We start from the raw sequence: 24,868 nt of genomic DNA, 5'->3' as shown, positions 1-24,868 counted from the left end.
CAGTGAAGGGGGAAGAGCGTCACTCTTGCAGGTCATGTACAGTATAATTACACACTGTGGCTAGGCTAGTACTATTAATGTCTCCCTCACCTTTCACTCCCCACACCATCTGACTCTCCCTCGCTCTTCCTTCTCCTCCTGCTGCCATTCCATAGGCCTGTACATGTATCTGTTCTATTTCCGCTCCCTCTCTTCCTCTCTCTTCCTCTGATAATCACATCTACTGGGCCTGTCTGTTCCCTCTCTCTCCCTCTCTCCCTCCCTGATAAATCACATCTACTGGGCCTGTCTGTTCCCTATCTCTCCCTCTCTCCCTCCCTGATAAATCACATCTACTGGGCCTGTCTGTTCCCTCTCTCTCCCTCTCTCCCTCCCTGATAAATCACATCTACTGGGCCTGTCTGTTCCCTCTCTCTCCCTCTCTCCCTCCCTGATAAATCACATCTACTGGGCCTGTCTGTTCCCTCTCTCTCCCTCTCTCCCTCCCTCCCTCCCTGATATTCACATCTACTAGGCCTGTCTGTTCCCTCTCTCTCCCTCTCTCCCTCCCTGATAAATCACATCTACTAGGCCTGTCTGTTCCCTCTCCCTCCCTCCCCCCCTGATAATCACATCTACTAGGCCTGTCTGTTCCCTCTCTCCCTCCCCCCTGATATTCACATCTACTAGGCCTGTCTGTTCCCTCTCTCTCCCTCTCTCCCTCCCTCCCTCCCCCCTGATATTCACATCTACTAGGCCTGTCTGTTCCCTCTCTCTCCCTCTCTCCCTCCCTCCCCCCCTGATAATCACATCTACTAGGCCTGTCTGTTCCCTCTCCCTCCCTCCCCCCCTGATAATCACATCTACTAGGCCTGTCTGTTCCCTCTCTCTCCCTCTCTCCCTCCCCCCCTGATAATCACATCTACTAGGCCTGTCTGTTCCCTCTCCCTCCCTCCCCCCCTGATAATCACATCTACTAGGCCTGTCTGTTCCCTCTCTCTCCCTCCCTCTCTCCCTCCCTCCCTGATAATCACATCTACTAGGCCTGTCTGTTCCCTCCCTCTCTCCCTCTCTCCCTCCCTCCCCCCTGATATTCACATCTACTAGGCCTGTCTGTTCCCTCTCTCTCCCTCTCTCCCTCCCTCCCCCCCTGATAATCACATCTACTAGGCCTGTCTGTTCCCTCTCCCTCCCTCCCCCCCTGATAATCACATCTACTAGGCCTGTCTGTTCCCTCTCTCTCCCTCCCTCTCTCCCTCCCTCCCTGATAATCACATCTACTAGGCCTGTCTGTTCCCTCTCTCTCCCTCTCTCCCTCCCTCCCCCCCTGATAATCACATCTACTAGGCCTGTCTGTTCCCTCTCCCTCCCTCCCCCCCTGATAATCACATCTACTAGGCCTGTCTGTTCCCTCTCTCTCCCTCCCTCTCTCCCTCCCTCCCTGATAATCACATCTACTAGGCCTGTCTGTTCCCTCTCTCTCCCTCTCTCCCTCCCTCCCTCCCTGATAATCACATCTACTAGGCCTGTCTGTTCCCTCTCCCTCCCTCCCCCCCTGATAATCACATCTACTAGGCCTGTCTGTTCCCTCTCCCTCCCTCCCCCCCTGATAATCACATCTACTAGGCCTGTCTGTTCCCTCCCTCTCTCCCTCTCTCCCTCCCTCCCCCCTGATATTCACATCTACTAGGCCTGTCTGTTCCCTCTCTCTCCCTCTCTCCCTCCCTCCCCCCCTGATATTCACATCTACTAGGCCTGTCTGTTCCCTCTCTCTCCCTCTCTCCCTCCCTCCCCCCCTGATAATCACATCTACTAGGCCTGTCTGTTCCCTCTCTCCCTCCCCCCTGATATTCACATCTACTAGGCCTGTCTGTTCCCTCTCTCTCCCTCCCTCCCTCCCCCCTGATATTCACATCTACTAGGCCTGTCTGTTCCCTCTCTCTCCCTCTCTCCCTCCCTCCCTCCCCCCTGATATTCACATCTACTAGGCCTGTCTGTTCCCTCTCTCTCCCTCTCTCCCTCCCTCCCCCCCGATATTCACATCTACTAGGCCTGTCTGTTCCCTCTCTCTCCCTCTCTCCCTCCCTCCCCCCCTGATAATCACATCTACTAGGCCTGTCTGTTCCCTCTCTCCCTCCCTCCCTGATAATCACATCTACTAGGTCTGTCTGTTCCCTCTCTCTCCCTCCCTCCCTCCCCCCTGATATTCACATCTACTAGGCCTGTCTGTTCCCTCTCTCTCCCTCTCTCCCTCCCTCCCTCCCCCCTGATATTCACATCTACTAGGCCTGTCTGTTCCCTCTCTCTCCCTCTCTCCCTCCCTCCCCCCCTGATATTCACATCTACTAGGCCTGTCTGTTCCCTCTCTCTCCCTCTCTCCCTCCCTCCCCCCCTGATAATCACATCTACTAGGCCTGTCTGTTCCCTCTCTCCCTCCCTCCCTGATAATCACATCTACTAGGCCTGTCTGTTCCCTCTCTCTCCCTCTCTTCCTCTTTCTCTGATAATCACATCTACTAGGCCTATCTGTTCCCTCTCTCCCTCCCTGATAATTACATTTAGTAGGCCTGTCTGTTCCCTCCTTCCCTGATCCAGTGTTTGTATTCCATTGCCTTTTCACCTCTCTCCTGTACTTCCTCCTCCCAGGGCATCAGCTAACTATTCACCTTCCTGTCAACTGCTACTTCGGTTTACCCATCTTCCAACCCCCAGGCCTCTGTGCAGTGGAAGCTCATGAGTGCGCACACGCACACACACACTTAAGAGATATCGCTTTTCCCAGTGCGGCTGGGTCATCACATCTCCACAGGCTGCTAGTCAGTCCGCCACGGTAGATCTGCCCTGCTTCGCTCTCCATTTCTCCCTCTCCCCATCCATCTCTCTCTCTCCCCATCTCTAGACTCTCCCTCCTGTATCTACTCCATTCCATTCCTGCTCAGTCTCTCTCCATATCTCCTCGCTCTCCATCCCCCTCTCTTTCCTTTCCAACCCATTTCGTCCTGTAAGACCAACTGAATTGAGAATCTAAAGCAGACAGCTCAGCAGCCTGGCACAGCCCTGTAAGTCCCTCATTATGCCCAGTTTCTTCAGAAGTCCGTGGCACGTACAGGTCATCAGAGTGGTCATACAGTATAGACATGCCCCTTAATTAGCACACCCTTATTACAAACGACTCACGATATCCAATTCCGATGCTATGGGAATTTACTAATTAAAAAAATGTGTGTGTTTTATTTGATATTGATGGCGATTGTTGCGCTGTCGGTCTACATCGGAGATCGTTCATTTCTCTTTTGCTTAATTAAATAGGAGAGGAAGAAGAAACCTCTGAAGTATGAAATCAGACCACTTCATGGCACTTAAATCACTCTAAACCTTATCCATAGAGCTCACTGTGGGTGAATATGACACACAAAATAAAAATCATAGCCTGTCATGTTATTTAGATGCTTTGCTTTAACTGCGAGCATTTCGATAAAAGTGCTTCCCTGTACACTCCGGGGCATGTGAGAGAAAATAACGCTTTGATTATCTTGATGAATGTGCATTTTGTCAAGAGATGAAGTTCACACCCTCGTTGCTTTTATTTCTTCCCCTATCTGGAAACATGGCACTTTGAAACAACTGGTAATCTCTAGGGCTCCGTTCAGACACAAAATGGCTCCTTGTGCCTTTTGTCTGTACGACAACCACATGACAACCGTGCCTCTCTCATAATCAATTAGCTTTGTAGTGGTGGCGGATTGGGAGAGTCCCCGCAGTGCTTGGTGTCGCTTGTTTAACGGCCTGGAGGTGGGATTTGACTATAGTTGAGATGTCCCTGGTAGACAGCACTTTCCTCTTCTCTTTTATTTCTCTCCTCCTCCCTCGTTCTCTCCGGCGCTCTTCCGTTATTGCAGGGGAAGCACATTGTCCCCTGTCTGTTTACACCCGTCCTCTCCATTACTGGCCACCGCTGCAATAAAAGTCCCCCTCTGTAGCCGCCGACCCTCCTTTCATTATTCCACGTTTATAACAAAATCAAAACGTTGAGCTCAATAAACACGGTGGCTGCGGTGGCCAGGCTCGGGGTAACTGGCGCTGAAGGGTGGATCTGCTGCTGAGGTGGCAGGTCGATGGAGGCAATGGACGGAGGAGCTTCTTTGGCGGCAAATGCAACATCGCAAGAAAGACTGAGTTAAAATGACAGTTTGAGAGAGAGCGAGAGGAAGGAGGGAGAGAACTTTCCCACTGATGCCCATGTTTGTTTCTCCTATAGATATTTTACCGGACGGGGTTCAAAGCTCCCCAAACCAAAATCTATTCTAGAGTCTCTTCAACATTCCTGCCTAAAGCTCAATGGATCATACACTTCTTCCACTGCTAATTCATGATAATAGGGAATAAAGCACATTGCACATGTTAAGTGGCTCATAAGCCACAAATTAGCCTTTAAGCCCCAATGGGTACTTATTCCATGTATTATTACCATTTACTTAGCAAATGCTTAATCATGTATGTAACCAATTAGAGAACGGTAGGTTGAGAATAGTTAACCTTTTAATATGAGGTTTCTATGCTAGAACGACCTCAAAACCGTTTTTACTAGGGGCGGGACAACACCAGTATTGCGATACTCGTTAGTATCACGGCAAGGAAACAAAACGTGAAGCGGATTTCACTTCTTTGGGAAAACAGCCTCAACGTTGCAAACTAACAAGCTATAACACAATATTTTACATACATGCTTTGTTTTTACATTTTTGCCATTGAAAAAAATATTGCGATATCATCACAGCCCTAGTTTCTACATCAAGATTTGTAGATTGGAACTTAAAAGATGCAATCTGCAGAAATCGCTCCACCATTTCCTGGTTGCTAATATTCTAATAGTTTGTCTAATTTCAGTTTGTGACACAAAACAAGAAATGAATAGTGTAGAGAATCATTGTACCATCTAAACCGCTGTGAAATATATTTCCAATAACAAAAAAATGTGTATTTTCAGCTGTTTGAAGCGAAAGTAAAAACCGAAAGTAAAAGACGCAAAAACGAAACGTAAAAACTGGAAGCATAGAAATAGCACACATAGAACAGATCTACAGATTCTTAGACTTGCTTTCAATGCGAATGATATACACTGCTCAAAAAAATAAAGGGAACACTTAAACAACACAATGTAACTCCAAGTCAATCACACTTCTGTGAAATCAAACTGTCCACTTAGGAAGCAACACTGATTGACAATAAATTTCACATGCTGTTGTGCAAATGGAATAGACAACAGATGGAAATTATAGGCAATAAGCAAGACACCCCCAATAAAGGAGTGGTTCTGCAGGTAGGGACCACAGACCACTTCTCAGTTCCTATGCTTCCTGGCTGATGTTTTGGTCACTTTTGAATGCTGGCGGTGCTTTCACTCTAGTGGTAGCATGAGACGGAGTCTACAACCCACACAAGTGGCTCAGGTAGTGCAGCTCATCCAGGATGGCACATCAATGCGAGCTGTGGAAAGAAGGTTTGCTGTGTCTGTCAGCGTAGTGTCCAGAGCAGGGAGGCGCTACCAGGAGACAGGCCAGTACATCAGGAGACGTGGAGGAGGCCGTAGGAGGGCAACAACCCAGCAGCAGGACCGCTACCTCCACCTTTGTGCAAGGAGGAGCAGGAGAAGCACTGCCAGAGCCCTGCAAAATGACCTCAAGCAGGCCACAAATGTGCATGTGTCTGCTCAAACGGTCAGAAACAGACTCCATGAGGGTGGTATGAGGGTCCGACGTCCACAGGTGGGGGTTGTGCTTACAGCCCAACACCGTGCAGGACGTTTGGCATTTGCCAGAGAACACCAAGATTGGCAAATTCGCCACTGGCGCCCTGTGCTCTTCACAGATGAAAGCAGGTTCACACTGAGCACGTGACAGACGTGACAGAGTCTGGAGACGCCGTGGAGAACGTTCTGCTGCCTGCAACATCCTCCAGCATGACTGGTTTGGTGGTGGGTCAGTCATGGTGTGGGGTGGCATTTCTTTGGGGGGCCGCACAGCCCTCCATGTGCTCGCCAGAGGTAGCCTGACTGCCATTAGGTACCGAGATGAGATCCTCAGACCCCTTGTGAGACCATATGCTGGTGCGGTTGGCCCTGGGTTCCTCCTAATGCAAGACAATGCTAGACCTCATGTGGCTGGAGTGTGTCAGCAGTTCCTGCAAGAGGAAGGCATTGATGCTATGGACTGGCCCGCCCGTTCCCCAGACCTGAATCCAATTGAGCACATCTGGGACATCATGTCTCGCTCCATCCACCAACGCCACGTTGCACCACAGACTGTCCAGGAGTTGGCGGATGCTTTAGTCCAGGTCTGGGAGGAGATCCCTCAGGAGACCATCCGCCACCTCATCAGGAGCATGCCCAGGCGTTGTAGGGAGGTCATACAGGCACGTGGAGGCCACACACACTACTGAGCCTCATTTTGACTTGTTTTAAGGACATTACATCAAAGTTGGATCAGACTGTAGTGTGGTTTTCCACTTTAATTTTGAGTGTGACTCCAAATCCAGACCTCCATGGGTTGATAAATTGGATTTCCATTGATTATTTTTGTGTGATTTTGTTGTCAGCACATTCAACTATGTAAAGAAAAAAGTATTTAATAAGATTATTTCTTTCATTCAGATCTAGGATGTGTTGTTTAAGTGTTCCCTTTATTTTTTTGAGCAGTGTATATATAGACACACACACACACACACACACACACACACACACACACACACACACACACACACACACACACACACACACACACACACACACACACACACACACACACACACACACACACAACTAACATTTCTATGTCAAAAAGTTACATATTGCAGCTTTAAAAGACACAAAGTCACAATACGTTTCTACAAGCGTTTAGCATCACCTCTCACAGCGCACACTATTCTGCAGTCCTGACAAAATGAACGTTTGACCGGGTGTAGTAAAGCATTGTTTTCGAAGGCTCCACTGCTCCATAATTCCATTGGAGAAAAAAAATATGTGAAGTGATAAAGATGCAGAGAGAGACACGGCCTTGTGTTGGACCCAAACAAGTTCCCCTCCGCCCCAAAAATAAGGAGGGAAGAGAAGTTGCTGTTGGCCGCAGGTTTATCGTGGCCAATTAGAGAATGTGAATTAGTGGCTGTGATTTGGTCATCGCCTCAGAGTATTAAATTCAAAGCAACTCAATTTATGATTTGGAGGCTATAGTCTATTGTTTCACGACCAAGTCCATCTTTACATTTCAAAAGGAGGAAGAGGAGACTAAAGTCATTTAGCTGTTGAATAGAGGCGACTTGACAAATTAGTTAGGTAACGGGTGTGTTGGGGGCAATTAGCGAACGCCAGGCCAGAAGACTAGAAGTGTCATTTAACAGTTGTCTGAGGCGATATAATGCAGTCTCTAACAGACACTAATCAACTGAAGTTGAATATTCAATCGAGTGGAGATACAGACAAAAACATAAGACCCTACCAAAGAATTTAAACACTCACTTGTTTGCAAAGTGGGTTCTTTTAATCACGTTGTTTGGTTAAAAGAATTTCGACTTCGCTTCGGCCCTCCTGAATGCTAATGGGAACTGAAATATCAACGCGTTTAACCAAAAAAGCTAAAGTAATAAAAAAGTTTTAAAACGATGCAAGTGCCAACCATCTATTATTTTGTGACTCAGGCAAAAATGTCACCGCTTACTTTTAGAAGATTCATCTAACTGTTACCCGCATTTTCCCATTTATTGGGAGTTGCTCGGTGCACCAAAGTGGCATTTAGCATTTAGCATTCGCCTGAACCTTTTATGCAAACTCAAATGTATCATGTTTGATTTGCATATGCCTTTGTGTGGCGCATAAAACTGCCTGTCACTCTAAGGACATGGCAGGCTGGCATACAGGCACCTCTGGGAGGCAGGTGATTATTAATGCAATCAGTCCAGGGAGGGGGACTCGCCTTGCCTTCCTCCCTTACACACCCGTCTCTCTCCCTGGCTCTGTGCCAGAGACACGTCTTTGGGATGTCGGCACTATGGGGCTGACAGCTCTGGCTCCAAGGACAGTCGGCCGGCCGGTCGGTAACAAGGCTTGGTCTTAAGATGACCACCGTTGCTGTAGCGTAGGCTAGCCAAACTACAGCGGGAGTTCTCCCTAACCTCGGCCTTCTCAAGTGCCTCCAATAAGGGCAGCCTTGAGAACATCTCTGGCACCGGCGCAGGCGGGGAGGGAGACAGAGCATTAGAGATTAATAAAGGATCATTGGAAATATCTGTGACAGTCAGGACGAAGGAGACACAGGGCACTGGGTTCACCCCCGTCCCCCCCCCCCCGTCGCCGTCCCCCTTCTCTGCCTTGGGCTGTGAAACGGAGAGATGTTCCCCCTAATGAAGGAACGGAGGAAGGAAGGAGAGTTTGTATACACTTTAATGTGTCTCTCGCCCCATTGGAGGCTCGCAGAGACTTGTCCCGGCGTGTCTGGTGCCGGGCTGATAAGACGTCAACGCCTTATCCTGCTCGACAGACCGTCTTCGTCAGGGGGGGGGGGGACACCCGCTTCTTTTTCTCCCGTCGGGACCGGGATCATCTTTTCCCCGGCGGGAGGGATGACGTCCTGTCGTTGACAAGGCGCAGATAAAAAGTGAAGATGTCGCGTGGCGGTCGGAGTCGTTGGGGGGGCTTCGGCGTGAATGGAGGGGTGAGAGGAGGGAGGGACAGAGGGAAAGGGCAGATCAGTGGAGGGGTGGACAGGTGATGGAGGGATATAGATGGAGGTATGGCAGGGGGCTTTAAGCTCTTCATAATCTTCGGCAGAAGCAACACGTGATAAACATGGAATCAAAAGCGGCCGGGTAGCCTAGTGGTTAGAGCGTTGGACTAGTAACCGAAAGGTTGCAAGTTCGAATCCCCGAGCTGACAAGGTACAAATCTGTCGTTCTGCCCCTGAACAAGACAGTTAACCCACTCTTCCTAGGCCGTCACTGAAAATAAGAATTTGTTCTTAACTGACTTGCCTAGTTAAATAAAAATAAAAAAGGGTGTATACTACTAGATTCATACAAGTAATGCATTGACATCCCTAGTTCAATCACGTAGGCCCTCAGTTTAAATAACAAGGGCTGGTTCCCTCACCAGCTCTAGAAAGCATGTTCAATGAAAAAGATGTTTAGTCCAGGAACAGGCTTAATGGTTCCAGCAAACAGGCCCTGACATACAGTGGATATAAAAAGTCTACACACCCCTGTTAAAATGCCAGGTTTTTGTGATGTAAAAGAATGAGACAAAGATAAATCATGTCAGAACTTTTTCTACTGTTAATGTGACCTATAATGTGAACAATTCAATTGAAAAACAAACTGATACCTTCGAGGGGGAAAAATGAAAAATAAAAACCTTACAATAACCTGGTTGCATAAGTGTGCACACCCTCTTATAACTGGGGATGTGGCTGTGTTCAGAATTAACCAATCACATTCAAACTCATGTTAAATAGAAGTCATTACACACCTGCCATCATTTAAAGTGACTCTGATTAATCACAAATAAAGTTCAGCTGTTCTAGTAGGATTTTCCAGACATTTTCTTCATTGCATCTCAGAGCAAAAGCCGTGGTCCGCAGAGAGCTTCCAAAGCATCAGAGGGATCTCATTGTTGAAAGATATCAGTCAGGAGAAGGGTACAAAATAATTTCCAAAGCATTACATATACCATGGAACACAGTGAAGACAGTCATCATCAAGTGGAGAAAATATGGCACCAAAGAGACATTACCAAGAACTGGACGTCCCTCCAAAATGTATGAAAAGACGAGAAAACTGGTCAGGGAGGCTTCAGAGAGGCCTACAGCAACATTAAAGGAACTGCAGGAATTTCTGGCAAGTACTGGCTGTGTGCTACATGTGACAACAATCTCTCGTATTCTTCATATGAATGGGCTATGGGGTAGGGTGGCAAGACGGAAGCCTTTTCTTACAATGAAAAACATCCAAGCCTGGCTGAAGTTTGCAAAAACAAACATCAAGTCCCCCAAAAGCACGTGGGAAAATGTGTTATGGTCTGATGAAACCAAGGTTGAACTTTTTGGCCTAATTCCAAAAGGTATGTTTGGCGCAAAAACAACACTGCACATCACCCAAAGAACACCATACCCACAGTGAAGCATGGTGGTGGCAGCATCATGCTTTGGGGCTGTTTTTTTTCAGCTGGAACCGGGGCCTTAGTCAGGGTGGAGGGAATTATGAACAGTTCCAAATACCAGGCAATTTTGGCACAAAACCTTCAGGCGTCCGTTAGAAAGCTGAAGAGGAAGTTCACCTTTCAGCATGACAACGACCCAAAGCACACATCCACATCCACGAAAGCATGGCTTCACCAGAAGAAGATTAACGTTTTGGAATGGCCCAGCCAGAGCCCAGACCTGAATCCAATTGAACATCTCTGGGGTGATCTGAAGAGGGCTGTGCACAGGAGATGTCCTCGCCATCTGACAGATTTGGAGCGCTTTTGCAAAGAAGAGTGGGCAAATATTGCCACGCTAATAGACTCCTACCCAAAAAGACTGAGTGCTGTAATAAAATCAAAAGGTGCTTCAAAGTACAAAGTATTAGTTTAAGGGTGTGCACACTTATGCAACCAGGTTATTGTGAGTTTTTTATTTTTTATTTTTCCCCCTCAAAGATTTCAGTTTGTTTTTCAATTGAATTGTTCACATTATAGGTCACATTAAAGGTGGAAAAAGTTCTGACATGATTTATCTTTGTCTCATTATTTTACATCACAAAAACCTGGCATTTTAACAGGGGTGTGTAGACTTTTTAAATCCACTGTAGATTCTGCTGAATGATATTAATGGTAATATAGGGAAGTGGCCAAATCATTGTTGCGTCATCAAAAGGTTGCCACATATGCCAGGGTGCCTACTCAAACCTCCAAACCAACCTGAAATCAAAAATACACTTTAATCACTTCACGGCTCCTTCCACTCATCTCCGGGACTTGGAGGACTGGTTTTCTCTGATTAACGGACCAGAGAATGCATTTTCGCAAGAAAGTCAAGTCACACACCATCGAGAGAGAGAGGGGCCCGGCCCCTCCCTTCGATTCAGAGTTACTGCCAGGGAAATGAGTTGGAAAATGTCAAAAAAAGGGGGGGAAAGGAAATGTCTGGGGTTCAAAGCATCCATCACCAGAATGACTGGCTGACAATGTACTGTTATCAATTATTCATAACCCTGGTAGGTAATGAAAGAAATCACAACAACCTCCCCCCCCCCCACAACCAATTACAGATGGTTCGCCTTAAGAGGACCAAAATAACAGCACTGCTGTGGCTTAGTTATGGAGGGAGTGTGTCTGTGTGCTCTTCCTCCTCCCAACCCTGTTCAGAATCATTCTCCTCTTAACACTGGTGCCGCTGCAATGGGACACGGTCTGTAATGTTGATATATCACGTAACTTCCCCCTATAGCCCGGGGCACCAGGCCTTGCTGACATGGACAATCCTTTTCTCAATGCTTCCAGGGCACAATGCAAATCATCCCTCATCTCTGGCTAGGGCCTAAACATGGCTGCCGAGACACCTTAGCATTAGCCATGCTAATAATAACAGCACCACTGGGATGCTGGTGTTTCAGAGTCCAGTCAGAGCATAGAGGTTTCCATTAGGCCATCATTCCTCATTTATTACGCTGAGCGAGAGAGCCAGAGAGAACGAGACAGGCAGAGACCGAGGAGAGAGAGAGAGCGAGGAGAGAGAGAGAGCGAGAGAAAGAGAGCGCGAGAGAGAAAGAGTGAGAGAGAGTGAGAGAGAGCGATAGAGAGCGAGAAGGAGAGCGAGAGAGAGAAACAGAGCGAGAACGCAAGAGAGAGCGCGAGAGAGAAAGAGAGCGCAAGATAAAGAGAAGAGAGGGCGAGTAGAAAAGAAAGAGGATTAATAACCTTACCAAAGCTAACGCTGCATTCACAGAATTACAACAGCGCAAAACCAACTCGATGGGGTCACCGCGGACGTGCTCACCCATCAACTCCACACGCCAGCCCCCGTGTGGCGCCCCCGCACAACGTCATCGTTTTTGAGCGGGCATACGAGGGTGCAGAGCCCGGAGATTAATACGCAGAGAGTCGTGGTGCACTTAACTCCAATCGTGCTGAGTTCTTCGTCTCATTATGAGAATGTATACAGATGTAGGATCTTCATTTGAGCCCGTTTGCTACAGCAGGGAAAATATCCTTCAGCAACAGGAAATGTGATTTATTATGTGGATTATAATACATGGAATAGGTTGTAGGGGTTGATACATTTTAAGTTAAGGCAAATCATGTGTGAAATGTTAAAGTGGAAATGAGAAACTTTAGAAGCCCCTTTAAACCATGACTACACTACAAGTTTGCAAATCCTGCTATGCAGGAAAATTCTCATCGACAAAAGTACGATCAACTTAAGATCCTACTTCTGTATATGTGGGGCTACACTCTGTATGCTACCTCAGCCCAATGAGATGAACATACTGAGAGGGAGGGAGAGAGAAAGTGAGAGAGAAAGAGATGAGAGCAAGCGAGATGAGGGCGAGAGTGAGAGAGCGAGCTAGCGAGATGAGAGAAAACAGAGGAGAGAGAGAGAGATGGGAGAACGTGGGAGACCAGACCAGCGTGAAACCCAATCTCTGTCCATGCGCGTCCAACCACATGCATCACACAGCGCTGGCGGTTTCTGCTTTTAGCATTTAACTAACTCCATCAAACACCCAGTAGGCGCACCACTCAAAGGAACCATGGACTCAGCATGGACAAGGCTTCAACCAATACGGCTCTTAGAGGAGAGAAGGGTCTCCCTCACTCCCTCGCGGTGTCCCAAATGGCTCCCTTATTCCCTGCATAGTGCCCTACTTTTGACCACAGCCCTATAGGTAACAGGGTGCCACTTGGGACACACGCCCCTCCCTCCCTGACTGTTCAGTGGGTAATGACTATCTGCTAATAGGAGAAAACACAGTCAGTGCGTAGGTGTGTTGGACTCAAGTTGACACATTGTTCTAGCTCTTCCACAGCAATAATCTCAACCTCCTTCAGACTCTTTCGAGTGTCAGACCAAGGCTGAGTCCCTGGGGAGAAGGACTGCAGTCGAACGTATAGTGGGACAGCATGGCTCTCCAATCACAATCATGTTTTGACGCTTTCCCTTCATACCTGGAGCGATGAGGAGATAGGCCTATATTCCCCTATGCATTACATAATGCATAGGTCTAAGTCTACATACAGGATGTATAGGGAGAACATGTTTGTTCTCAAGCCCTTGATAAGGCTATGTGGATCAGTATTGCTCCGGGGCTGGGGCTAAGGTTGAAAAGCTACCGGTAATTTACCAAAGTTACCGGAATCCTCAGTAGTGTTGCTACTTAGCAGGTAATTTATGGTAACTTTGGTAATTTACACTTGAATAATTCTTTTTTTTGTCCATGAGTTTCTAGTGGATAGACCATATGGTTGAAGATAAAATAGCTTAGGCTAATTAATGAAAAAAAGCAATTAATCAACAATGGCATTATTTAAAATTAACTCTGCATCTCTTCCAAGCATTGACTTTTTTCACAACTGCCACCAGTTTGGCGTCAAAACAAAGACATACTGAAACCCTCCTATTAAACACCAACGGTATTCACTAAGTTGACGGTATATATTTAGAATCATGTTTTACAGCTTTGTCATTCTATTCCTTTATTTTTGAATCATCTTATTTGATTATGTTATATATTTTACATGAATCAGGCCACTCAGAGGGCCAGAGATAATCTGAAGTACCAAAAAAGGCCAATAGATGTCATCTGTTAAAATTCCCCCCAAAATTGAAAATCACCAATATTCTGGCAGTTTACTGATCAACATCAAAAGTTTCCCATAACATACCCTCCCTTTACAACCTTAGCTGGGAGGAAAAGGTGGAGCCTGGTGCAGCCCTATTGGATTGAAAAGCACCGCTATTGGGCCTATAAAGTTACTCTGGGAAAACAAAAACAAGTGATGGCACAAAAACAGTGATGCTGTGCTTTATCCCAATCCCCAGCTGGTCCCGGGGAGCCAGAACTGCTTACAGTGTCCTTTCAGTCTCCATTTCCATTAGGCAGACATAAAATGAGGGGGAAAAGTATCATATTTAGTTTCTGTGATGAACGGTGTACCATCAAACTGACATAAATATACCTCACTGCGACTATTTCCCTTCCTTTGCTCCATTCCAATACTCTCCGCACCCCATTCACCCCCCTCCCCCCTTCTTTCCAAAACACTCCAGGGAGAAGTGAAACCTGGGCTTTCAACAAATATATTAAAGACTTTTGAGACAGTGCCTCAGAAATACTGCGGCCGTCAGCGCTCTGGGGTCTCGCACCAACACTCGCAGGGGCGATTTGGAGAGCGGGCCGTGATGCCGCCGGGGCGAGCTAGCAGAATGCAAAGTTGCTGCTTCGCCGCTTTAACCCATTTGGGCTCAATAAGATCTTCTGCCCCCACAGTTTCCGCCTAGGGAGGTCACAGAAAGATCATATTTTCTCACAGCCAGACATGGCAATATTTCTCTCCACTAGTCCCCAACGTGCAGCTAGCGAACTAGCAGGGCCGCCTGCCCGCCTGCCTGCCACCCTGCATTAACACAGCACAGAGAAATGAAGGGAGACTAGCTAGGAAAGAAGGAAGGGGAGGCATGTACAGCTGTTGTAGAAACAAGAGGGTAGTAGTGGTATTTTGATACATTTACATGTGTATCAATGGGAAGCACATATTGAGAGACACGGACTCTGCCACTATGGCTTGTAGATTGAAAATATTTTAGCATAGGCCTATGTTATCACAAATTGCCTGGTGCCAGATCCATTTGTGCCCTTGCCAATCCATTACTGTCATTGTCAAACCAAGCATGACAATGAGTGACAAGGAGTTGGCGTAATAGCACAAACAGACAGCATGGAATTCAGGCTAGCAAACATACAGTTGTGAGTTCAAATGAATTAAAGTCAGGCACATGTAGCTTGAATTCTAATTAACGTTCATTATTAATAGGTAGTGCTAAGCGATTAACCAACATTGTTTTTTTTCTGTTATTAAACAACTAATTGACCTACATCGGTTCAATTACTTGAATTCCATTTAGGAATTTTGGGGGGAGAGTCCAACCCGCTGTTTCTCTAGTGATAAATGAAATCATTCACGAGAGAAATCAAGTCAAGAACTGTGGGACGCTAGGCTGAAAGGAGTTGTAGTTTCATTACACAAATATTCAACCTAGTTCAGTGCAGAAACGTGGTAAATAACTACAATGCCCATAATCCATTGCGCCTTTTTTTCACGGCTCGGACAGAGACGGACCAGAGAGGATCAGGCGAAGTGAGAGGTTTCACTCTCGCCAAAATTTGTGCAAAATAAGCCTAATGCATTTCTATTAGAGGTTGACCGATTATGATTTTTCACCGCCGATGCCGATTCCGATTATTGGAGGGCCAAAAAGGCCGATACCGATTAATCACCCGATTTGTTTTATTTATTTGTAATAATGACAATTACAACAATACTGAATGAACACTTATTTTAACTTAATATAATACATAAATAAAATCAATTTAGCCTCAAATAAATAATGAAACATGTTCAATTTGGTTTAAATAATGCAAAAACAAAGTGTTGGAGAAGAAAGTAAAAGTGCAATATGTGCCATGTAAGAAAGTTAACGTTTAAGTTCCTTGCTCAGAACATGAGAACATATGAAAGCTGGTGGTTCCTTTTAACATGAGTCTTCAATATTCCCAGGTAAGAAGTTTTAGGTTGTAGTTATTATAGGAATTATAGGACTATTTCTCTCTATACGATTTGTATTTCATATACCTTTGACTATTGGATGTTCTTATAGGCACTTTAGTATTGCCAGTGTAACAGTATAGCTTCCGTCCCTCTCCTCGCTCCTACCTGGGCTCAAACCAGGAACACATCGACAACAGCCACCCTCAAAGCAGCGTTACCCATGCAGAGCAAGGGGAACAACCACTCCAAGTCTCAGAGCAAGTAACGTTTGAAACGCTATTAGCGCGCACCATGCTAACTAGCTAGCCATTTCACATGGGTTACACCAGCCTAATCTCGGGAGTTGATAGGCTTGAAGTCATAAACAGCGCAATGCTTGAAGCATTGCAAAGAGCTGCTGGCAAAACGCACGAAAGTGCTGTTTGAATGAATGCTTACGAGCTTGCTGGTGCCTACCATCGCTCAGTCAGACTGCTCTATCAAATCATAGACTTAATTATAACATAATAACACACAGAAATACGAGCCTTAGGCCATTAATATGATCGAATCCGGAAACTATCATCTCGAAAACAAAACATTTTTCCTTTCAGTGAAATACGGAACTGTTCCGTATTTTATCTAACGGGTGGCATCCATAAGTCTAAATATTGCTGTTACATTGCACAACCTTCAATGTTATGTCATAATTACGTAAAATTCTGGCAAATTAGTTCGCGTGCAATGAATGGAAGAGAAGTGACACAATTTCACCTGGTTAATATTGCCTGCTAACCTGGATTTCTTTTTGCTAAATATGCAGGTTTAAAAATATATACCTCTGTGTATTGATTTTAAGAAAGGCATTGATGTTTATGGTTAGATACATTCGTGCAACGATTGTGCTTTTTTCGCAAATGCGCTTTTGTTAAATCATCCCCCGTTTGGCGAAGTCGGCTGTCTTTGTTAGGAAGAAATAGTCTTCACACAGTTCGCAACGAGTCAGGCGGCCCAAACTGCTGCATATACCCTGACTCTGTTGCAAGAGAAGTGACACATTTTCCCTAGTTAAAATAAATTCATGTTAGCAGGCAATATTAACTAAATATGCAGGTTTAAAAATATATACTTGTGTATTGATTTTAAGAAAGGCATTGCTGTTTATGGTTAGGTACACGTTGGAGCAACGTGTACCTAAGTGATTATATGCAACGCAGGACAGGCTAGATAAACTAGTAATATCATCAACCATGTGTAGTTAACTAGTGATTATGATTGATTGATTGTTTTTTATAAGATAAGTTTAATGCTAGCTAGCAACTTACCTTGGCTTCTTACTGCATTCGCATAACAGGCAGGCTCCTCGTGGAGTGCAATGTAAAGCAGGTGGTTAGAGCGTTGGACTAGTTAACCGTAAGGTTGCAAGATTGAATCCCCGAGCTGCCAAGGTAGAAATCTGTCGTTCTGCCCCTGAACAAGGCAGTTAACCCACCGTTCCTACGCCGTCATTGAAAATAAGAATGTGTTCTTAACTGACTTGCCTAGTTAAATAAAGGTGTAAAAAAATCAATAATAATAAAAAAAATAAAATAAAAATAAATAAAATCGGCCAAATCGGTGTCCAAAAATACCGATTTCCGATTGTTATGAAAACTTGAAATCGGCCCTAATTAATCGGCTATTTCGATTAATCGGTCGACCTCTAGTTTCTATGGGCTTATTTTGGACCTAAGCTTGTCGCCTGCTTTCCCACCTTTGGTACAAAGACATCCATTGCTAGGGCGGAGTCGTGAGCATCTCGTCATTATATACAGTTCTCCGGAAAGACACACTTTTACGCCTGCTACGTTAGGTTAGATGTACACAGACCGCATGAGATAGTAGTGTACACGATGACCAGAGGGACAGAGACAGTCCGGGAAAGTATTGCCTCATCTACTTTGAAGAACTAGTAAAATGATCGTCAGACAGCTCTGCAGCATACTTAAGCAGGCGAGCCTAGCTAAATAGGGTGACTAAAGACAGTACAGTATGGGGAGTAGATAACATTAGATGGTCTGGCTGACTGACTGTTACTGCCTGAGCAGAGATGATGACTTTAAGGAATGAAAAATAGTCAAATAAAACAAAGTCATATAAACAACTGAAATATTTAATTATTTCATAGTAATTTCCTATTGATGTCTAATGTGGACCTGACAGAGACAATGGAATATATTCAATGTTTTAGCAATTGAATGTTCAACATTTTTGGCTTTGGGAATTCTATTAAAAAAGCTCTAAAATCATTGTAATGTCATTATTTACTAATGCATTTAATGTTAAAAAAATGTATTGAAACCGAAAACCGTGAATATTTCTTAATAATGGGGGGGTTGGATTTAGCAGCCTAATTAGGAACTACTTTTTCTGATACACACAAAGCAACATTGGTCTTTGTTACATTTAATTGGGGTATTCTAGTTTCTGGATATTTGTGAATGAAAGCCTGCAGGTTACACAGACAATAATGAAATATGCCTACTGTGTCAATAGTATTCTAAATAAGGTTAACTGCATAAGTAATGGTTTGAAAATGCCTCATTCACATCAACCTAGGGTGTAGTCATTAATATTGGACCAATTCAGCGGTGCGTGCTCAGTCCCCTCCTGTACTCCCTGTTCACTCATGACTGCACGGCCAGGCACAACTCCAACACCATCATTAAGTTTGCCAATGACACAACAGTGGTAGGCCTGATCACCAACAACGATGAGACAGATTATCGGGAGACCTGGCCGTGTGGTGCCAGGACGACAACAATCTCTCCCTCAACGTGATCAAAACTAAGGAGATGATTGTGGACTACAGGAAAAGGAGGACCGAGCACACCCCCATTCTCATCGACGGTGTTGCAGTGGAGCAGGTTGAGAGCTTCAAGTTCCTTGGTGTCCACATCACCAACAAACTATCATGGTCCAAACACACCAAGACAATCGTGAAGAGCGCACGACAAAACCGATTCCCTCTCAGGAACCTGAAATAATTTGGCATGGGACCTCAGGTCCTCAAAAGGTTCTACAGCTGCACCATTGAGAGCATCCTGACTGGTTGCATCACTTCCTGGTATGGCAACTGCTCGGCCTCCGATCGCAAGGCACTACAGAGGGTAGTGCATACGGCCCAGTACATCACTGGTGCCAAGCTTCCTGCCATCCAGGACCTCTATACCAGGTGGTGTCAGAGGAAGACCCTAAAAATGGTCAAAGACTCCAGCCACCCTCGTCGTAGACTGTTCTCTCTGCTACCGCACGGCAAGCGGTACCGGAGCGCCATGTCTAGTTCCAAGAGGCTTCTAAACAGCTTCTACCCCCAAGCCATAAGACTGCTGAACATTAAATCAAATGACTACCCAGACTATTTGCATTGCCCCCCTTTTACGCTGCTGCTACTCTCTGTTATTATCTATGCACAAGTCACTTTAATAACTTTACCCACATGTATATATTACCTCAATTACCCCGACTAACCAGTACCAGTACCCCCTGTATATAGCCTCGCTATTGCCATTTGTTACTTTTATATATATTTTTTTTGTTGGTATTTTTCTTAAAACTGCATTGTTGGTTAAGGGCTTGTAAGTAAGCATTTCACTGTAATGTGAAATGCTGTTGTATTCGGCGCACGTGACAAATACAATTTGATTTGAATTCACCTTGGTCCCTCCGCGTTCCGTTATGTTTGCTTCCGTTAATGAAACGTTTTGAAACAGAATAGGCGTAATGAATACAACCCTGCAGTGTTATGATGACGTAGCCTAGGTATGCCCACTAGAGTTGATCAAAATAGCCTATCAGAATATAATACGTGGCTAACAAAAAAATGTATACATTCTGTTAAAACAGTCAACTGTATCATTTCGTATATATCCATTATTGTGAAAAGAGGGAGAACGCGCTGCGAAGAATGAAAACATTTTGCGTCGTTTGGGACAACGGCCTCGGTCTGTATCTCGGCTCGAGCATCATTCTGGAGACGGCAAAGGTAGCCTATCGCTCTGCTGCACCTTGGTCCAAAATAGGCCGAATATTCATACTGTTATGCGTTTGAAACGTGTTTATATAGAAACGCCGATACCTCTTTCTTCTTCTGGCCTCCCCCCGAATGCAGGCATAGCAGCAGGATCAGCAACAGAGATGCAACCGGCAGGTTGAAAGGGAATCCCGAGGATACAGACGCCATGTTGGAAGATGCTCCTGCTGTGTTCACGTCTCTCTCGAATGTGATTGGCTACTGAAAGGGCCAATCAGGAAGTTGCTGAGGAAGCGTCTTATGGATGTTGCAGTCCATAAATAGAGCTCACCCGCTTGTAGTCCCTAACCTGAAAATTCATTTGAGGAAAGAATAGGGTTTAGGGACAAATGCCGAAAATAAGGTATGTGTGTTTAACACATCCTTAGGAGATCTTATACGTTTTGTTCTATGAGCTAATATCAGTCAGTTAACATGACCTTTATGAATTATGAAGCCTTTATGTGCTATATGTGTTTTATCTGATTACATAAATGATTCAAATTTCACAAAAAGTGACGTTAGCTGATGGAGATTATCTCATAGAACAAAATGAATAGGATCTAAGCCTGTGCTTACTACAAACCTTATTCCAAAGCAAATGTAATTTGTCACATGCGCCGAATACAACCGGGAAATACTTACTTATAAGCCCTTACAAGATCTTACGGTTGGATGTCGTTGCCATACCAGGCGTTGATGCAACCGGTCAGGATGCTCTCGATGGTGCAGCTGTAGAACGTTTTGAGGATCTGGGGACCAATGCCAAATCTTTTCAGTCTCCTGAGGGGGGACAGGTGTTGTCATGCCCTCTTCACCACTGTCTTGGTGTGTTTGGACCATGATAGTTTGCTGGTGATGTGGACACCAAGGAATTTGAAACTCTCAACCCGCTCCACTACAGCCCCGTCAATGTGAATGGGGTCGTGTTCGGCCCTCCTTTTCCTATAGTCCATGATCAGCTCCTTATTTTCGGCATTTATCCAAAAACCCTCCAAAAACTCAATATTCCCATAAGCTTTGTCCAACGAACCATGGCGGAGTTAGTGCCTACAAAAAGACGACATTACTATTGCTCTCTATAAAGTTCATACATTGATGGAATATATGGAATGTATGTTTCTAGCAAACCCTGGCTGGTTAAATTATCTAGGGCTAACAATAAGAAAATAAATTCAACAGAGATGGGCATACAAGGATGCCGGGTGCAACGATGAAAGTCCACTCTATCTATAACGTAGGCAAATAACAAATTGAATTGATTTAAATTCTAAATCCCTATTAACTGTTCATTTTTAACTTTAGTCTGATTATTTAAATAACCAATAATAATAATAATTGTCTGTGCATAACCTAATGCAGACAAACTAAGGAGGCAATGTCAAGCTATTGTGAATTATTTTCCCCCGTTGTTTTACCATTCCAATAAATTGCAGCAACATTGACTTTACATAGACTTACAGACGTTACTAACATCAAATCACATTTTATTTGTCACTTGCGCCGAATACATCAAGTGTAGACGTTACTGTGAAATGCTTACTTACAAGCCCTTAACCAACAGTGCAGTTCAAGAAGAAGAAAATATTTACCAAGTAGACTAAAATAAAAAGTAATAATAAAAGTAACACAATAAGAATAACAATAATGAAGCTATATACAGGGGCACCGGTACTGAGTCAGTGTGCAAGGGTACAGGTTAGTTGAGGTAATCTGTACATGTAGGTGGGGGCGAAGGGACTATGCATAGGTAACAAACAAACAGCGAGTGTACAAAAGGGAGGGGGGTCAATGTAAATTGTCCGGTGGCGATTTTATGAATTGTTCAGCAGTCTTATGGCTTGGGGGTAGAAGCTGTTGAGGAGCCTTTTGGTCCTAGACTTGGCGCTCTGGTACCGCTTGCCGTGTGGTATCAGAGAAAACAGTCTATAACTTGGTTGACTGGAGTCTCTGACAATTTTATGGGCTTTCCTCTGACACTGCCTATTATATACCTCTCTTTCGTATCGTCTGAGCTCCCCAAAGATTGGAAAGCTGCCGCGGTCGTCCCCCTCTTCAAAGGGGGATGAGACCCAAACTGCTACAGACCTATATCTATCCTACCCTGCCTTTCTAAGGTCTTTGAAAGCCAAGTTAACAAACAGATCACCGAACATTTCGAAATCCAGCGTACCTTCTCCGCTATGCAATCTGGTTTCCGAGCTGGTCATGGGTGCACCTCAGCCACGCTCAAGGTCCTAAACGATATCATAACCGCCATCGATAAGGGACAATACTGTGCAGCTGTATTCATCGACCTGGCCAAGGCTTCGACTCTGTCAATCACCACATTCTTATCGGCAGACTCAACAGCCTTGGTTTCTCAAATGACTGCCTCGCCTTGTTCACCAACTACTTCTCTGACAGAGTTCAATGTGTCAAATCGGAGGGCCTGTTGTCCGGACCTTTGGCAGTCTCTATGGGGGTGCCACAGGGTTCAATCCTCGGGCCGGCTCTTTCTCTGTATACATCAATGATGTCGCTCTTGCTGCTGGTGACTCTCTGATCCTCCTCTACACAGACGACACCATTCTGTATACTCCGGGCCCTTCTTTGGACACTGTGTTAACTAACCTCCAGACGAGCTTCAATCCCATACAACTCTCCTTCCGTGGCCTCCAACTGCTCTTAAATGCAAGCATCACTACTCTGGACAGTTCTGACTTAGAATATGTGGACAACTACAAATACCTAGGTGTCTGGTTAGACTGTAAATTCTCATTCCAGACTCACATTAAGCATCTCCAATCCAAAATTAAATCTAGAATCAGCTTCCTATTTCGCAACAAAGCATCCTTCACTCATGCTGCCAAACATACCCTCGTAAAACTGACTATCCTACCGATCCTCGACTTCGGCGATGTCATTTACAAAATAGCATCCAACACTCTACTCAGCAAATTGGATGCAGTCTATCACAGTGCCATCCGTTTTGTCAACAAAGCCCCATATACTACCCACCATTGCGACCTGTATGCTCTTGTTGGCTGGCCCTCACTTCATATTCGTTGCCAAACCCACTGGCTCCAGGTCAACTATAAGTCTTTGCTAGGTAAAGCCCCGCCTTATCTCAGCTCACTGGTCACCATAGCAGCACCCACTTGTAGCACGCGCTCCAGCAGGTATATTTCACTGGTCACTCCCAAAGCCAATTCCTCCTTCGGCCACCTTTCCTTCCAGTTCTCTGCTGCCAATGACTGGAACGAACTGAAAAAATCACTGAAGCTAGCTTTAATCCCTCGCTAGCTTTAAGCACTAGCTGTCATAGCAGCTCATAGATCACTGCACCCTGTACATAGCCCACCTGCAATTAGCCCATCCAACTGACTCATCCCTATACTGTTATCTATTTGATTTATTTTGCTCCTTTGCACCCCAATATCTCTACTTGTACACTCATCTTCTGCACATCTAACACTCCAGTGTTTAATTGCTATATTGTAATTATTTCACCTCTATGGAGAATTTATTGCCTTGCCTCCGTTATCCTACCTCATTTGCACACAATGTATATAGACGTTTTGTATTGTATTATTGACTGTATGTTTGTTTATTCCATGTGTAACTCTTTGTTGTTGTTTGTGTTGCACTGCTTTACTTTATCTTGGCCATGTCGCAGTTGTAAATTAGAACTTGTTCTCAACTAGCCTACCTGGTTAAATAAAGGTGAAATAAAAAAAATAAAAAATAGGTCCAGGATGGCAGGAAGCTTGGCCCAAGTGATGTATTGGGCCGTTCGCACTACCCTCTGTAGCGACCTATGGTCAGATGCCGAACAGTTGCGATACCAGGCGGTGATGCAACCGGCCAGGATGCTCTCGATGGTGCAGCTGTAGAACCTTTTGAGGATCTGGGGACCCATGCCAAATCTTTTCAGTCTCCTGAGGGGGAAAAGGTTTTGTCGTGCCCTCTTCACGACTGTCTTGGTATGTTTGGACCCTGATAGTTCGTTGGTGATGTGGACACTTAACTTAAGCCTAACTGTAGGATCCATTTGGCCTGCTTATGTGCTCATTTAGGGCGCGTTCCACAGTGAAGGCAAAGCGACTGTGTCATTGACTGACAGATTGCTATAACATACAGTATGGTCTGGTTAGCTGATAGGTAAAAAAAACTATCCAGACGTTGTAAAATCTGGCAACGTCTAAGCAGTGGAAAGCGACCAACAGGTTGGCCATGGTCCCCTGCTCAGACATTTCATGGATCAACCAATGGTTGTGTGGTACGACTGTGTCATCGACTGACATATAACATATGGGGCGCATTCCTCTGCCCAGGCATTGCTGACACCTGCCAGATATTACAACACCTGGATAGGTATTTTAGGTATCAGCTAACCACATCATATGTTATAACAATCTGTCAGTTGATGACAGAGTCGATGACATGGCACTCAACCATTTTTTTATTTTTTTTATTTAACTAGGCAAGTCAGTTAAGAACAAATTCTTATTTTCAATGACGGCCTAGGAACAGTGGGTTAACTGCCTTGTTCAGGGGCAGAACGACAGTTTTTTACCTTGTCAGCTTGGGGATTCAATCTTGCAACCTTTCGGTTACAAGTCCAACCACTAGGCTACCTGTCGCCCCAACCATTGGTTGATGCATGCAACGTCTGAGCAGGGAACGCAACCATAATGTGGTTAGCTGATACTTAAAATACCTATCCAGTGATGAGAGCCTTCTAGAGGAGCTAAATGCTTTCTATGCTCGCATCGAGGTAAGCAATACTGAACATGCATGAAAGCCCCAGCAGTTTTGGATGACTGTGTGATCTTGCTCTTCGTAGCTGATGTGAGTAGGACCTTTAAACATGGTTAACATTCACAAGGCCGCGGGGCCAGACAGATTACCAGGACGTGCACTCAGAGCATGCGTCGCTGACCAGCTGGCGGGTGTCTTCCCTAATTGAGTCTGTAATACCTACATGTTTCAAGCAGATCACCATAGCCCCTGTGCCCAAGAACGCCTAGGTAACCTGTATAAATGACTATCACACCGTAGCACTCACATCTATAGCTATGAAA

General features: G+C 45.2%; 1 protein-coding gene across 2 annotated transcripts in view; it reads right to left on the bottom strand.

Annotated features, from left to right (window-relative positions):
* Positions 1 to 20,028, bottom strand: part of tusc3 (dolichyl-diphosphooligosaccharide--protein glycosyltransferase subunit TUSC3) — a 102,691-nt gene extending 82,663 nt beyond the window's left edge. For both annotated transcript variants that reach the window (XM_045722924.2, XM_082978496.1), the window contains exon 1: positions 19,869 to 20,028. In XM_045722924.2, coding sequence (XP_045578880.1) covers positions 19,869 to 19,973 — 105 coding nt within the window. In that variant the 5' untranslated portion in view covers positions 19,974 to 20,028. The remainder of the gene's footprint in view (positions 1 to 19,868) is intronic.
* Between the last annotated feature and the right edge of the window lie 4,840 nt (positions 20,029 to 24,868).

This window comes from Salmo salar, chromosome 08 (assembly GCF_965601325.2).
Source record: "Salmo salar chromosome 08, fSalSal1, whole genome shotgun sequence".
In the NCBI taxonomy this organism is placed as follows: domain Eukaryota; kingdom Metazoa; phylum Chordata; class Actinopteri; order Salmoniformes; family Salmonidae; genus Salmo; species Salmo salar.
This window is presented reverse-complemented; position numbering and strand designations above follow the sequence as displayed.